The 16,717-nt window shown below is 41.2% G+C and overlaps 1 protein-coding gene across 3 annotated transcripts in view; it reads right to left on the bottom strand.

Annotated features, from left to right (window-relative positions):
- The window catches only part of vaspb (vasodilator stimulated phosphoprotein b), a 33,933-nt gene that overhangs the window by 6,779 nt on the left and 10,437 nt on the right, over nucleotides 1–16,717 (bottom strand). For all 3 annotated transcript variants that reach the window (XM_026192145.2, XM_026192147.2, XM_026192146.2), the window contains 4 exons: nucleotides 6,348–6,519; nucleotides 3,320–3,500; nucleotides 2,026–2,092; nucleotides 629–741 (listed from right to left, as the gene is read on the bottom strand). In XM_026192145.2, the coding sequence (XP_026047930.2) occupies nucleotides 629–741; nucleotides 2,026–2,092; nucleotides 3,320–3,500; nucleotides 6,348–6,519 (533 nt within the window). The remainder of the gene's footprint in view (nucleotides 1–628; nucleotides 742–2,025; nucleotides 2,093–3,319; nucleotides 3,501–6,347; nucleotides 6,520–16,717) is intronic.

The following is a 16,717-nucleotide window of genomic DNA, read 5'->3' as shown; positions in this document are numbered from 1 at the left end:
TGATTGATGCTCCATGTCTAGTGGTTTTATATTTTTCTGCGTTGGACAAACCACTTTTAATGTCTGATTTAATTGTGATTTGAATGCTGAATTTTCACTCTGCTGGACACTGGAATTACCAGCAGCATCTTATCTGCTTCCCAATCCTATAAGCACTTGGTTTATCTGGAGAGCATCCAGCAGCATGGTTTTGTACCCGGTGCAGCTGCACCCCCTCTGTGACTGCTTGTGGATACAGACACTCCAAGACCTTGATCGACAATTCTAATATATGATGTCTGATGTCAAGAAAGACGCGGCACAGATGTTGAGAGCACAGTTCTCGACGGTGTTGTGCATGAATCATTTACTATTACGGTTCAGAATTAGGGACAGCCTTCAGATTTTCCATCAACGTTTAAAAACAAAAATTCAGCCAGTGAAAGAAAAAGTCACAACCTCTGTCTGACACGACCCTGTATCAGTCTTAAAATCCCCTGTTGTTTTTGGTACGCAGAATGAATTCCAGCTTTCCCTTCAGGGCGATCATGTGCTGCACATTTATCTGAGTATAACGCTGAAACAGAACAAAACTGAAGTGTATTAATGTCAAGTGGTGTTATGTTGACCAGCGCAGGTGTTTCCTGACCTGCAGCAGCTTGTCTTTCTCTTTCCAGCCTCTCTCTTTCCTGCCGCTCCCGCTCCTGTCTTTCTCTCTCCTGACGCTCCCGGTCCTGCTGTTCCAACCTCTGCTGCTCCAACCTGTGCACAAACAAACAAATCTGTCACATCTGTATGTGAACACATTTAAAATAAACCAAGAGCAATTACCATAAACTGGCCCACAATTAAATTAAAGTCTGAGACTCAGAAAGCCTTGAATCATGTGCAAGTGTCCTGTAGATATCTGAATTATTTATGCACCAGCCGCTGTTTCAGGGCAACTTCTAACATTTCAAACAAACAGTTTTATAAAATCTAGAGAATTTGGTAAAAGGACATGAGGTGAATTTCACTTTTAATTAGTCTATCACTAAAAAGTCCACAGCTGGTCAAAATGATCCAATGCGAGTTACCTCGGTTGGCTACATCTCTCTCCTCTCCCCAACACATCTGCCACTCATAACAGCTGATTACAGAGCACCACACATACACTGTACACAGTGTACACACACTAAAGTGCAGAGCCACACACATGCCCGTAATCACACATGATGTCAAGCAGCGAGCCAAGGAAAGGGTGAGGGGCGATCGCATTCATGTCTGTTATTCTGCCTCTTTTCACAACTGCTGAACATCATCGATGTTTACAGCTGCAAATATTACCCACAAACACCTGCATCTCTGTTGGACTTTTAAGGTTTTAGAAGCTCCCTGAGCCTCAGCGCGCCACTGGATAATGAGACAGCCAGGCAAGCAGCAATGCCGATTATAAAATCCACCTAGACTCTGATCTTTATCACCTTTTAGTGTAAATAAGATTAAAAGGTTAATGCTTAGTCCATGCGAGTCCAAGTGTCTCGCTGATGGGACAGGCTGATGGAGACATGGCGGGAAAATGTAAGCGGGAAAATGTAAGCAGCATCCACTTTACTGTCTTTTTAACCTTTAAACTACACGGGCTGACTAAGGCTTTAACAGCGTCAGCGTCAAGCTAATGCCATCAAATCCTCTGCATATGCGTGTGTGCCCTAACCCTGCCAAGTGGACTACTGCAGAGCCAAAACAGCTCGACTTGCTATTGATTGTTATGCAACTGAACCCAGGAGATTGTTTGCATCAGTTAGAAAACATACACTTCACATGGCCGCACAGTACCGTAAGCTCACATAAGAGGTAAACAAAAAAGAATCAGAAAAAATATCTGATTATTAAACAAACAGTCATTTACGACCAAGCTGAAACCTGGAAATGTAATCAGAGTTATCAGCTGAACCAAGCCCAGAAGATATGCAAGCGGAGAAGCAGTAAAATGCGACCAGCGGTGGATTACAACTAGCAAAGTGAAGAAGGCGGACTGCATTTAGCAGAAAGTCTTCAAGGTACCTCCGCTGTTGTTCAAGCTCTTCAGGAGAAGGCCCATTTGACATGGGGCGGGGGAGGGTAGCATAACCTGCCAAAACAGAAAATAGAAAACATTTGTGATGATTACTATGAAGCAATAACTCCTGACACGCTCAAGTTTATCCAATCTGTGCTTTTACAGACGTACACACTTTTTTATATCTGTGCTGTTGATACTGTACAAAGTCTGCAGACAGTGTGGACAGCCACGATATGACACACAGGGACCTCAAATGGGTGGTGCCCACTAATCAAGCATTTACAATGCTACATTTTATCAAGTATTTTTCATGGCTCAGCGACACAGGATATACAGAGTATTCATTTAAATAGCCAGCTGTTGTAAATAAGCAGAGGTAAGAACAACACTGACTATGAATAAGTGCTGAAACTGTTAAAAATGAACACATTTTAAAAAAACAAAACAAAACAACAACAGAAGTTCTAATTATGTGTTCGATGAATACCAGGATTCCTTCTGAGGAAATATTCAAACTATTTTCTATTTAACAGGATTGGATGGACACGTGTGGACTGATGTCTAAGAAATAGTGTGTTTAACTCTAACAGCCACACTGTAGGACGCAGCTCTATCGCAGGTCCTTCATCCCAACAGCGGTCAGACTGTACATTACACACAATAGATACCTACAAAAATAAAGGTTTACTCCCACTGCACTTTATGCACATATGAAAAATATGACAATGACAAATACTTATTGTATATAGCAACCATTTGTAAATAGTAGAAATGACACTTGTATCATTTTTTTTCCTTATTTAAAAATAAATAAATAAATCCAGTGTTGCTGTAACATGTGAATTCCCCCAGTGTGGAATTAATAAAGTCTACGTCTAAATGACAAAATGTGATCTGAGTGAGTAATTTTCATGCATTTACACCAACTCTGTGCACAACTGTAGCCAGCACAGCAGCACGAGGCCAAACAAATAACATTATTTGACTTTTTTATATCTACCCAGCTACCCTGTTTGTTGTACATCACTGTGAATCATACTCATCACTTGAAGGAAGCTTGTTAGCAAGGTGTTTCATGCGGTCCAGGGCGGTGTTAATATCAGCTCAATCACATGCCTTTTTTCTCTAACTGATTGACAAGAAACACATATATAACCTCTGTGTGGTGTTAGTATAATGTTTACCATGTTCTGGCTGATAAGTTACCACAAAACAGGAAGTTGTAAGTTTGGGACGTTTTCATTCGTGCTGGAGTCATAAGCAAAGTCCATGGAGTAGCTACAGATGCTAATTTACCTGCGTCTGCCATGGAGTTGAGGACCTCCAGAGCGTGGCTCATGCCATTGGCAAATAAAGCAGCATCCTCCTTGCTGCCAAAGTTGAGTCCCCAAACTTGTCGGGCATCCCGCCACTGGTGAAAATTAGGTGTGGCCTGATTATACTTGAGGCCTCTAATGATTGGACAGTTTATAACAACCTGAGGAGGAGAAAGAGAGCAGAGGAGTTACAAAGTCGTTTAAAAATAAATTATATATCCAAAACAACTTCTAAAATCTCCACAACCTAATATCCCTGCTTATGCATAACACGACTGTATCTGCTTAAATGTTTGTGGTATGCTGGTACAGATTCCAACCACCAGGTGGTGTGAAGCTTATGGAGCTGGGGAAAAACGTTCTGGGTTTGAGTGTTTGCCTGAATGTGCTGACATGCCATTTCACTATTTGTTTAACAGCCTCTGGATTCCACAGAGGAGAGGGGAGGATAGGAGACCCTGTCACAGGGGGGCAGCATGCACTGAATGTAAGGGTAGCAAGTTCATCTGCCACTGTAGACATCATCATCATCATTAAAAATAAACAAATACAACTTCAGTCTTCCTGTTTAAAAATAGCAAGGTAGTGTGTAGATGCAAAGAGAATTGCATCACGAATCAGGATAAAAGGAATCAAGTAAAACCTGTGGCATGATGAAAAGCCTTAATGCCGCAGGTTCCACTTGTGCTTTTTAACTCGTCTTAAATCACACCAGGATGCATAAAACAAGCGTGACACCACAAAGACACTTCTAAAGACACCACAGGCACAAGAAAAAAGAAAAAAAGGAAGAGGAGAACATGAAAAGGAGAGACAGAAAATTCTCATTTTCTTCCTGCTGCTCTCATTAACCACAAGCCTAAACTCACTTGGATGTTTCCGTCAGACACAAATATAGAGTCCTTACTGGGTATCAAACTACGTCCTAAATTGTCACAGGAAATGGCTGAACAGGCTAACTATCTCACAGGAAACATCTTCCACTTTAAGACACGTCTCTGGGGAACACTTCAGAGTGCTGAATGTTTAAAGAAGGGGAGAGAGAGAGACACTAAGACGGGCGTATCAAGAACAGACGCACCCAAACTCAGGCTGCCCTGCTTTGTAACATGGAATCGGTTCACCTTTATCAGCTGGGGAGTCATAATCTGGTGATAACCACAAAGACACGCCTTCATTATCCTCTGCTTTGAGCACTCAAAACTGAAGGAAGACTTTCCTACATGTTATGCCAAAGGCATGCTGACAATGCACAAAAAACAGCTTTGCATGTTTGCGTGCACCTCTCGCAAACTGACAGTAATCAAAAGCATGAATGTGGTGGAAGTGCTCTTGCTTAAGACAACAGTTGATTCAAAGCTCAGCTCAGCAAAATCTGTAAGATTAAAAGCACTGAAAGGAATTAAAACACAGGCTTAAAGATAAATAAGGTAACCCAGGGCCTGTTTATAAGTGTAGTTAAGAGCAGCAAGTGTTTGGATAAACGGCTGCAAACGGCGTGAAGCAGTGATCGTGCTCCACACGCAAACTTAACGGATTCCCTGCTCCACCTTTCATCAGGTTTCATTAATTCATTCTGTGCCTAAAAGTAAATACTTCTGTCTGCTAGGTTCATGCGATCATATTTGCATCAGTGTTTATAAAATAATGAAAATTCATAGTGTTTCTAATACAGTGGCTCCCCACAGAAGCCTTGCTTGCTCCACCCCTCCCCCTTTCTGTCTCTCTCTCTCAGACACACAGACATCAGAGAGAAACTATGAGGAAACTAGTTAGACCATACACTGACCGGCCACTAAGTACACGTGATCAACTGCTCATTAATGCTAATATCTAGTCAGCCAATCTCATGGCAGCAACTCATGTACACATGGTCAAGATGACCTGCTGAAGTTCAACCCAAGCATCACAATGAGGAAGAAAGGTGATTTAACTGATTATAAATGTGGCATGATAGTGCCGCACAGACTGGCCTGAGTATTTCAGAAAGCTGATCTATGGGGATTTTCCCCACACAACCATTTATGGGGTTTACAAAGCATGGTCTGAAAGAGAAAATGTCCAGCGAGGGGCAGTTCTCTACAAGAAGATGTCAGAGGTCAGAGGAGCAGAGCCAGAGTGCTTTGAACTGATAGGAAGCCTGTCTAAAGAGCCATTTATTACAACCAAGGTATGCAGAGAAGCATCTCTGAACCATTGAAGCAGATGGGTTAGAGCAGATGACTGCACCAGGTGCCACCTCTGTCAGCTAAGAACAGGAAACTGAGGCTAAATTTCACACAGGCTCACTAAAATTGGACAACAGAAAAATTGGAAAAATGTCATCTGATCCGATCTTAGGTCTCAGTGGCATAAACAACATGAGACTGGTTCCATCCCGTCTTGTAGAGCACCTTTGGGATGTGGTGGAACAGATGAATCCCATTATGGATGTACATCCAACAAATCTGAAGCAACTGTGTGATGACATCAAGTTAGCATGGACCAAAAAAATCTGAAGAATGTTTCCAGCACTTTGTTGAATCTGTGTCATGAATAATTATGGTAGTTCTGAAGGCAAGAGTTTGTATACTAGCCAGGTGTACCCAATAAAGTGGCCAGTGAGTGTAAATAACTGCAACATAAGGTAGAGTCTAAAACTGCTCTGCAACCAAACAAGGGGACAGAAAATAGGTTTGGTTGTGATTTATTATCCTTCCTGTGGCTTCTTGGATGGGCAGAGGGTTTAGGGGGGAGGGACATAAACAGCACAGTGGTAGACGATGTAAAAATGTTCTCAAGTGCTTCTAATAAAACTATACTTACAGTAAATACTCTCCATATAACAAACAGATACAGTTTAGGGTATCATTTACAATGATGTCAATGAATGGGCACCCAGTATTCTCACTCTTGCTTACTCAGACACCTTTAAACAACACAGACGCCCACAGGCCACATGACAGACACTACACACATCTCACAAAGCCAGACACTATGCTAAGCCTGCCCAAAGCTGGCAGATGTACCTGCTGATCTGTCTGCATCTTGCGTCCCACTACCCTAAAGGCATTGTTGCTTGGGTTGTGATAGATCTGCACCCTGCTGAAGGTTTGGGGTCCGGTGCCCGCAGGAAGCCACTTCTTATTGCCATCGTCATAGATCATCACAGTGGCCCGAGCCTGGCAAATACTTGATTCACTGAAAAACAGAGCACAAAGAAGAAATCATCAACATTCGTTTACAGCATTGCTTAGTTGACTCTTTAAAGTCTAAATAATCTACTTTTTGTCTGACTAGTACTCAGGCTTGTACTACCACAAGTTCAGCATTTCAAAGGGATCTTTCTGTTAACTTCATTTACCCTTATAGCCAAATAAAACTGGTTATTGACTCAGTAACCCAGGGTTCTAGTTACAAATGGGTTCACAGGAAGGAGTGGCGCTAGCAGCATCTGGCTAATCACGAACACAGTGTATTGGCAGCATAGGAATAGCAAAGTGTAATGTTAGAAAAATTTAAAACGCACAACACAAAATCAAAGCAACACAGGTGCTGCAGGGTGAGTGTGTGTGCCAGAGGAAAAGCAGTGTTCAGTATTCAAAGTGCTGTATGAATGCATGCAAGTTTTAGCCAGTAAGACTAGAAAGAGCTCAGATATGAATAAAGTTTAGCCTCCTTGAGGGTAAGAAGGAAAGCCAGCAAAATTTCCAAATGTAATTAGTTCTAATTAATGCTGATGGAACAATGAAACTGTTGTAAATTAATCTGAGGCCAACAGAGGAAAAAAGTAATAAAGCTGGATCTGAGAATTAACCTACTGACAGTCAGAGAAATGGTAAATGGCCTGTATTTTATATAGCGCCTTACTAGTCCCTAAGGACCCCAAAGCGCTTTACATATCCAGTCATCCACCCATTCACACACACATTCACACACTGGTGATGGCAAGCTACATTGTAGCCACAGCCACCCTGGGGTGCACTGACAGAGGCGAGGCTGCCGGACACTGGCGCCACCGGGCCCTCTGACCACCACCAGTAGGCAACGGGTGAAGTGTCTTGCCCAAGGACACAACGACCGAGACTGTCCAAGCCGGGGCTCGAACCGGCAACCTTCCGATTACAAGACGAACTCCCAACTCTTGAGCCACGATCGCCCCACAGAGAAACGCAAAGACTTCTGACCTTCCTATTTCGTATACAGAGGTCTCTGGGGTCTTGCAGGAATGGTGATGTTATGTACACACTGTCATGTACACAGTGATTTCATACCTGTTGAACATAATCTGCTCCGGAGCAGGTTAGGGTCAGAGTGCGTTACCATGGTGATGCCCCCCAGTAAGAAGTGATCCACCTTCACACTACAGAAAACTTCAGGGTTAACTCCGGGTTACCTAGATAAGTTGAAATCCTGCTTTGTAATATAGACATCTGGCAACTAAGAGTCGATTTCTGCTCTTCCAAGCCGGAACAAAAACACCCACTACATGCTGCCACAAAAACGAGGAAGAATTAAAACGATCCAAAGCCAAATTAAAGTACAGCCACAAAAATTAAACCACAGGTCTTTATAGTAGCGACGGCAACTTCAGCCGACAAAAGCATGAAAAGGTCTTTGTGAGCTCTGCTGCAAACATGTTTGTACTATAGAGTGTCATCGGAGAAATACACTAGACTGTCGTTTTTAGGGATGTGACAAAAACAGATACTTCAGTACCAAATCGATACCAACATCCTGAAAATGTGGAGGTACTTGTTCTTCTAAAGGTACAGCTGGGTACCTAACATACTCTAGATGCCTTAAGAGGAAACTCAGTCCACAGCAACAGTGTTTCATTTGTTTTGTTTACGTTAGCAACATGTTCTATTAATAACCTGAAATGTTTGCAAAAATGAAAAAAATTAAATAAAAATTTGGAAACATTCATTTGTGTTACTGCTGAGAATCAAGGACAATTAAGCAAACTACTAAAATTTCAGTTACACTGCATTTTTTGTATAAGGACAAAGAAGAACCAATATTAATTTATATCATATAAAGGCTGTGTGTTTTATGTGGGATTCAGCGTGAACTGCGGGAGGAACAGGAGAGGCCAACGAGGAAAGCTGAGGAAGAACTGCAGACAAATGAACGAAGAACAAAGTTTTTAGTCACGAGGGCCAGTCTTTCAAGACAAACCTAGTCTCATACTCACTAACCCACAAGGCCAGATTAAGAACATTTCAGTGTGTCCTAGGTTTCAAAAAACCCACAACACTAATATAACCAGCTTTGTTTGAGCTTCAAACGTGTCAGAAAACACACTAAACTGGAACGACAATGTCCTTTATTCACTGAAGTCTTAACCTTTATTTGCAAAGAAGCTGAAGTGTACATTCCTGTCTAAAAACTCTATATATTTTGTTAGAAAATGGGAAATAAGTACAAACATAAATGGAAATACAGAAAAAAAAAAAGTTTGTACAAGTCTAATAATCTTGAAGTCAGTATTTGTCAATTTTGGTATGTCAACCCTTATTTTTCAGCACAGCCTGAAATCTCTTAGGCAGCTTTTGTTCATTTAACTAGTCTTCAGGAATAGTCCTCCAGGCTTCTTGAAGGACATTCAAAGGTCTTGTTTGGATGTTGGCTGACTTTTGTTCTGTTCTCTGTCAAGATGATCCCACACTGCTTCGGTAATGTTGCGGTCGGCGTTCTGGGGAGGTCAATTTATGGCTGAGAGTGATACATTGTGTGTTTTTCTATCCACATCCATATCTTTTACCACACTGGCAGTGTGTTTGGGATCATTGTCATGCTGAAAAATGAAGCTGTGCTAATTAGAGGTTTTCTAGATGGTACTACATGGTGGATAAAAAAAAATGAAATGAAGTGAAAATACTTTTCTACATTTATAACCATCCAACCATGGCAGAGCCTGCCTCTAGTGCAGGGGTGGCCAACTCCAGGCCTCGAGAGCCGGTATCCTGCAGGTTTTAGATGTGTCCTTGATCCATCACAGCTGATTTAAATGGCTAATTACCTCCTCAACATGTCTTGAAGTTCTCCAGAAGCCTGGTAATGAACTAATCATTTGATTCAGGTGTATTGACCCAGGGTGATGTCTAAAACCTGCAGGACACTGGCCCTCGAGGCCTGGAGTTGGCCACCCCTGCTCTAGCACCTCTCTCGTGACCTCCATACCTACCTATAGCAATTTGAACTTTTTGGGTCATTTGGTATACCCCACCCATTCCTCCCCGTTTTTCTTCTTTAGTTGATTCTTTAAAAATCAACTGAAGGCTAGATTTCCTACTATTTCTTAAAGGACCTGACTTTCAGATACTGATTAGATAGAAGTGGCAAGCCTTCAAAAACCTTTTCTTCCACCTGTTCAGTTTCCTCTGATTTCTTTAATGACATACTGCACACTATGCTGAGCAACGTTTTAGTGAATAACTCTTTGGGCCTTTCTGGAGCAAAATTACTATTTTGTGTTATTGTGGCATTTATTTCAAACATTAAACTAAAGAATTATAAACACATTATGTGTTTTCGCAACAGGATGCTAGCAACAAAGAGCCTAAAGATATATTTTACAACTGGTTCTTTGTTCTCGGTTATCTGTAGACACAAAACTGGTTCATGTTTTGAGTGTGGTGTTTCTATGCTGAAATGATTCATAGATCAGTCTTAAGCGACTGAACAAAGAACAAAAATAAGAACAAGGAATGAACTGAAAATGAGTGAAAAAGCCGCCAATGTCAGAAGAAAAACCCGGAGAATATTCCACATTAACGATATCCACAAAGTCTAACGTCTTCAAAGCGAAATAAAGAAATCAGTAGCCTACACGTGGGAAGAAAAAACAAAACAAAAAACCTAAAAATGCAGTATGGTGTTGATAACTGCTTGGATAAACAGATTAGTTTGATCCCAAACAAAACGCAACAATGGAAGCCGACAAAGACGGGAAGTTGTGCCGTGCTCTGCCAAACAGACGAGTCACTGGAATCTTCCACCTGCTTTCCATCAGCCTCCACCTCATCACACTTTGGAAGAAAACAGCCACATGTGCGCTGACATCAGTGGTATTAATAGGTTTATGCAGACAGACAAACAAAAAAACAAAACCATGTTTACTCAGGTATCTCGGGTAGGGCAGACGTGTTTAAAACAGAGATCTTAGAATAAACAAATATTCCTTCTCTACACACATATTTGCTTTTTCCTTGTGTATGCTGATAACATTGGACCAGAGTAATGGCGTAACATTTAAATAAATACCACTAAACACTGTAAAGTCTGTATTCATTCATTTAACTGTAAATCTTAATATATGCATGTTAATGTGCATGCGTGTCTCAGCTTAAAGCACAGCAAAACAGAAGAAACCAAAGTGTCGATAAATGGTGAGTAGAGGAGTTGTGCAGATGCAGAACAACAAAGGTTTTACGATCCCTCCCCCTCCTCTCCTTATTTTCCCTGCATGGTCTCCCTATAGTCCCCTAATCCATCTCTTCCACCTCTCCCTCCATCTGTCCCGCCCGTGATACAATCTGCTACTTCCTGTGACACAGCACCAAAGCCCAGCCCACTTCCTGTTGCCAGCAATGCCTAATAAGGACTCATCCAGCCTGAACAATGGATGCATGCATGCACACACGGAAGAAGAAAAAAAAACAAAACAAAACAAGGCCATATATATTATATACCTAATTATATATTATACGTTATGCAACTTCATAAAAATTCAGTCCATATTTACTAAAGAACAGCAAAAACAAAACAAAAAAACAAACAAGGATAGTAAGGAGCCAAGCATTAGGATTTCATGAGTGATTAAGTGTCTGGGATTGTGGACTCCAACCAGGAACAACTTGAATTTTTAGGCCTGCAAATATCCCGAAACAGGAGGATGTCTGGTGCAAACAGTGTGTAAATTAAACATGCGTGTGTGTAAGTGACTTCACGACAGCCACGCAGCTTCAGGTTTGCTGTCAAACTTCAAAATGCCTTCCTGTTATTGTGTTATTTGGCACGTCTTACAATAACTGCGCTGATATTAAATGTTGGCTCACTCTTTCCAGAGTGACTTTTTGTTGTCTGTGCTACCTGTAGTCCTGTAGACATTTGTGTGGGTGTCATCTGTCTGGGGAAAAAAAAATAACAACAGAAACCCCTTCTTAAAATACTGGGTTCAAGTCAGTCACTGCAACTGTGCATATTTTTCTTCCTCTAAGGTTTGCAAACATCAGTTAACAACTAACAGATATTTTCAAACAGGTTAAAAGTTCTAAAAAGACATTTTTGCAGTGTCTTGTGTTTCAGAGACTAAAGATGCAGTTCTATCATATCTGCATGTACATCAGTCATTAAGTAACAAGCATGTGCATTAGAGGGGCATAGATAGGTCATGAAGTGCCTGGGGATGGGAATCACTGGGAATTATTTTGAACATGATAGTACAACTCAAAAGAGAAAAAGAACAAAACAAAAAAATACTCCATTATTTAGTAACTACTTATCATCACTTTTACTTCCCGTTTCTGCCTTATCCCTTCATAAATCCTTCCTTATAATTGTCTACATATATTTAGTTTGGTAACACGAGTAACACACCAAGAGATACTTTTTTTTTTTTAAATAATATGTTTACATACACATATAGCTATACACACACAGTGTGTGAAGAGTGGATAGCGGACAAGAGCACCCAATCAAAGTCCTTCCTCCTCCTTCTACCCTGCAAAAACCATCATTTTGTTCTACATTTTAAACCCGAGTTGTGCTGGGACAGTGAGTAATGAACTTCAGCAATCTGTTCCACAACGTCACTCCACATACAGACATGCAAAAACTTTTTAACATTGCACAAACACAGATGTTTTAAATCGAATTCCCCGCTTAACCGGATCCTCCATCTCTTAAAAAAAAAGAAAAAAAAGAAATGTAGTGTATTGTCAGGAAGCAGGCCGCTTATTGCTTTATACGTAATTTGTGCAGCATGACAAAGAACATCAGTGAGTTTTAATAGTTGTGACTTCAGGAACAGTGGATTTCAGTATTGTGGATTATCGTTATGGCACTTTAAAGTGAACATTTGGAAGTATTGCCCCAAACCTTTGCACAGTAATTCAAATACAGTGACATCTGTTGGTGTCAGTATAGACAAATTCCCATTTAATTATTACTTTTGTCCTCAGCAGCCTTCCTGTTGTATAGGAGTAAGTTGGCAGCCACTTGGCTGACCGCTGGGAGCCAAGTGGAGTCGAGTCCCCTCATTCAGACTGATGGCAACACGCTGGCAAACCTCTGACAATCACTCTGAGCTCGTCAGTATCATGTTTTAATTTAAGCTTAAAGCTCAAATTAATAACAGAAATAACATTTTAATAACAGCTGACAAAGAATGGATTTTACAAACATTTTAGTTTTACTAAGTCAACTCATCAGCAATGAGCATGCTGTTGGGATTGCAGGGCAGTTTATGGGAACTGGGAGGGGACAGAGACTTAGGACTGGGAAATTGATGCATATTTAATGGCAGAGAAAGCAAGGGCTCAAGAGTGAGACTGAGAGTGAGCAGCTGCATTATTGATAGAACTACGGACACTGAGACTAAAAGCATGTGTGGCAGACACGCGCATAAAGACAGACTTTCACACACCCTCCCCACCTGTCAAGCTGCCAACACATCCACCTGTGCTGACCCGCCCGCTGGGTATAACAGGCTGCAGTGCAGAGGGCTCGCAGCTGGGTCTGATCGGACTGCTTTTTAGTGCTAGAATAAAACCACAACAGGCGTGGTCATAAACAACCTATTCCTGTCCTTCCTTGAACAAAGACCACCAATCTAGTGAAGCTGAATGTAGGCAAACTAACCAAGTACAGATGATTTAAGAGGTTTTCTCTTAAGCACAAATAGGTCACCGACTGCTGCTCTGGGAAGGATTTAAGCCAACAGCCTCAATGCAAGAATGGACTTCACCACAGGAAGTGATCACCTGACTGATATGCAAATTGCTCATTTATTGCAACACGGCTGAGTCCGTCATCGCTTCTCGTTGGAGCCAGAGTGAGTGCCTCATCCCCTCTGTGGTTTGGCCTTCTTGGTGAGTTAGGGGTTAACAGGAAATCACAGTGCACGGCTGGGGCACACGCCGTCTTGGAAATATCTGTATAAGGCTATGCTCTCAGAGCTTTTCTCCGAACGACAAGTACAGTCAGGCCCAGTAGCTCCTTCTCTTCCCTCCTTCTCCTCCTCTTTACCTGACCCTCCTACCATGCTCCTCAGTCATTCCTTCAACTGTTTCAGTAGGTATAAAATATGCCTGCTAATGCCACTTGGTGGTATCCTTGCAGAAATATCTCTTGCTATATATGTACATGATTTGGGGATATATTAAATAGTCTTGTCTAGACACTAAGTAGGGAACCACATTTCTGTCTCTGCATCCATCCCTTCTAATTCATCAGGCATCTCCTCCAGGAGTTCATAATTCCACAATATGAAAAGCTCATTTCCCTCCCCAAACAACTACAGCCAACAATCTCTTTTTAATGATGTTCATCTTTGAGTTATTCTTGCCTTCAGGAATAAATGCCTTTCTCCGTGGCGTACAGACTGCAAACAAGACAAGATCGCATCTCACGGAACACTTGACCAGATATGAACCAACAACTTTGTGCTGCATTTTTTAAACCGTTTTTTGTACAGCTTTGGGGAGGTGATTCACACACACAACCCACACACAAAAATATATATGAGAAACAGGTGTCGCATACAAATTAGTAACCCTCAGGTGGCTTTGCTGTACCTTAGATGAGTAAACTGTGAATCATCACTTCTTTTTTATTTTTTTGCCCACTATAAAACGTCACATTGAAACCAGACAGAGAATGACAATAAGTCACTAAATAAAGTCTGCATTTAACCAACCCACTTCCTCCTTCTCCCTTGTGGCCTTTTTGAGAAGAAGACAAAATGCGTTTCACAAATGATATTGTAAAAGCAAGCAGCTATTTAAATGCTTGCAACAGAAGAGCACCACTTACAGCCAGCAAATCTCATTAGATGATTAGAATGTGGTGAGATTTTATATATATATATATATATATATATATATATATATATATATATATATATATATATATATATATATATATATATATATATATATATATATATATATATATATATATATATATATATATATATATATATATATATATATATATATTCGATACAGTGCTTTCGGTTCGGTACGCATATGTATCGAACAATACAAAATTTGTAATTTATTTTATCAACTTTCCTTCTGACGATGCTGTCTGTGTTGAGCGCTCAGTGAATCTGCGTACGACTACTCCGCTAGGCTGCACTGTCGAGCGCAGATCCACTGAGCGCTCAACACAGACAGCATCAGAAGGAAGAGCGCAGGGCAAGCTAGCGAGACAGAAGTTAAGCTCTCCTTGCAACATGGCAAATTGAACCTCCCCCACCCTCATTCAGATGTGACGTATGACCCTGAAGGTATAGGTAGGTGTGTGTGTGTGTGTGTGTGTGTGTGTGTGTACACACACACACACACACACACACACACACACACACACACACACACACACACACACGTATATATACACATGTATATATACATGTATATATACATACGTATATATACATATACACACACATATACATATACACACACATATACATATACACACACATATACATACACACACACACATATATATATACACACACACATATATATACACACACACATATATATATACACACACATATATACACACACATATATACACACATATATACACATATACAAGGGGTGCAACGATATTCGTATCGATATTGAACCGTTCGATACAGTGCTTTCGGTTCGGTACGCATATGTATCGAACAATACAAAATTTGTAATTTATCTTATCAACTTTCCTTCTGACGATGCTGTCTGTGTTGAGCGCTCAGTGAATCTGCGTTTGACTACTCCGCCTAGGGTCGACAGTGCAGCCTAGGCGGAGTAGTCGAACGCAGATTCACTGAGCGCTCAACACAGACAGCATCGTCAGAAGGAAGAGCGCAGGGCAAGCTAGCGAGACAGAAGTTAAGCTCTCCTTACAACATGGACCTCCCCCACCCTCATTCAGATCTGGCGTTTGGAATTATTTTGGTTTTCATGTGACGTATGACCCTGAAGGTAAGCAGTCATGGACTAAAGTAAAACAGTATGTTGGATGTGCCATGCAATGCTCAATTACATGGGTGGGAACTAGTGTGTTAGCGCAGTTAGCTCGTTAACGTGTTGGCCGTCTAGCCCCATGCACGGGCGATCGGCGGTAGCTCGTTAACGGAGATTTGCCGTGTTGTGGCGTTAAGGTCATTTCAACGAGATTAACCTGAAAGCACTAGTGGGAACACAACGAATATGACTGCACATTTACGCCGACATCATCCTAGTGCAAAGACAAGTGGAAGCAGACAAAAAACAAGCAAGCATGCTACTAACTTTAGCCGAGTCATTTAGACAGCTGTTAGCACATGATTCTCCTTATGCTGCTGAGAATATAGCCCAGAAGAAGCGGATAGTATAGCTTTTATTTTGGAAAGAGACATTTCTCTGTAATAAACTCTCTTTTCCAAAGATGAGTGATTCCTCAATCAGATGCAGGGCTTGCAATATCGCTAGCCCAACGTCCCGGAGCTAGCGATTTTTTCAGTCGGGGTACCAAAATCTATCTCTTCCCTGCCCGTCGGGCTATTGTAGGAAGGAAAAATATATGTCAATGCTTTTGCATTCTTTCGGAAATGTAGCTGGGTAATTATGTCATTGGCATCGGTGAGCCACTGTCAATATGTGACATATTGAAGTCGCGTTTAAATTTGTGCTTGTTTTTTTGCTTTCACTTTGCAATCGCGCGAACTGTGTATAGAGAGCGACAGCACTGATCTGTGAGTGATGATAATTTGTGCACCAATTCCTCTGACATCGTCTTATTAATCGTTAGCTTACTATGCAAACATGACAAGTGAAATCTCCCGCAGCTTAAACATGTGAGAGGTTGATCGCGCAGAGAATCGCTGAGCTTATGTGAGTACGTGTGTAAAAGCAGCAGGATTTATATTTGACTACGATGACCTGGATGACTGAGAACCTTCACAGATAGATATATATTTTAGTTCTGCTGAGCCAAATAAGACAGGTCAGGGTGAAGAAGTGACAGCCAAAGAAAAGCTTACCACAAAACGGAGAAGTTATGACAAATCAGACTATAAGGCAAAAAGAAAGTGCAGCTTTATGGTTTCATGGACAAAAGAATTTCTGTGGCTGCAATATGACGAGCTAAATAACCAGGGCTGCACATAAGTGGTCCGCAGGTGCGCATTCGCTGT

This window comes from Astatotilapia calliptera, chromosome 14 (genome assembly GCF_964374335.1).
Source record: "Astatotilapia calliptera chromosome 14, fAstCal68.1, whole genome shotgun sequence".
Taxonomy (NCBI): Eukaryota; Metazoa; Chordata; class Actinopteri; order Cichliformes; family Cichlidae; genus Astatotilapia; species Astatotilapia calliptera.
Note: the sequence above shows the minus strand (reverse complement) of the source record. Positions and strands in the feature narration are given on the sequence as shown.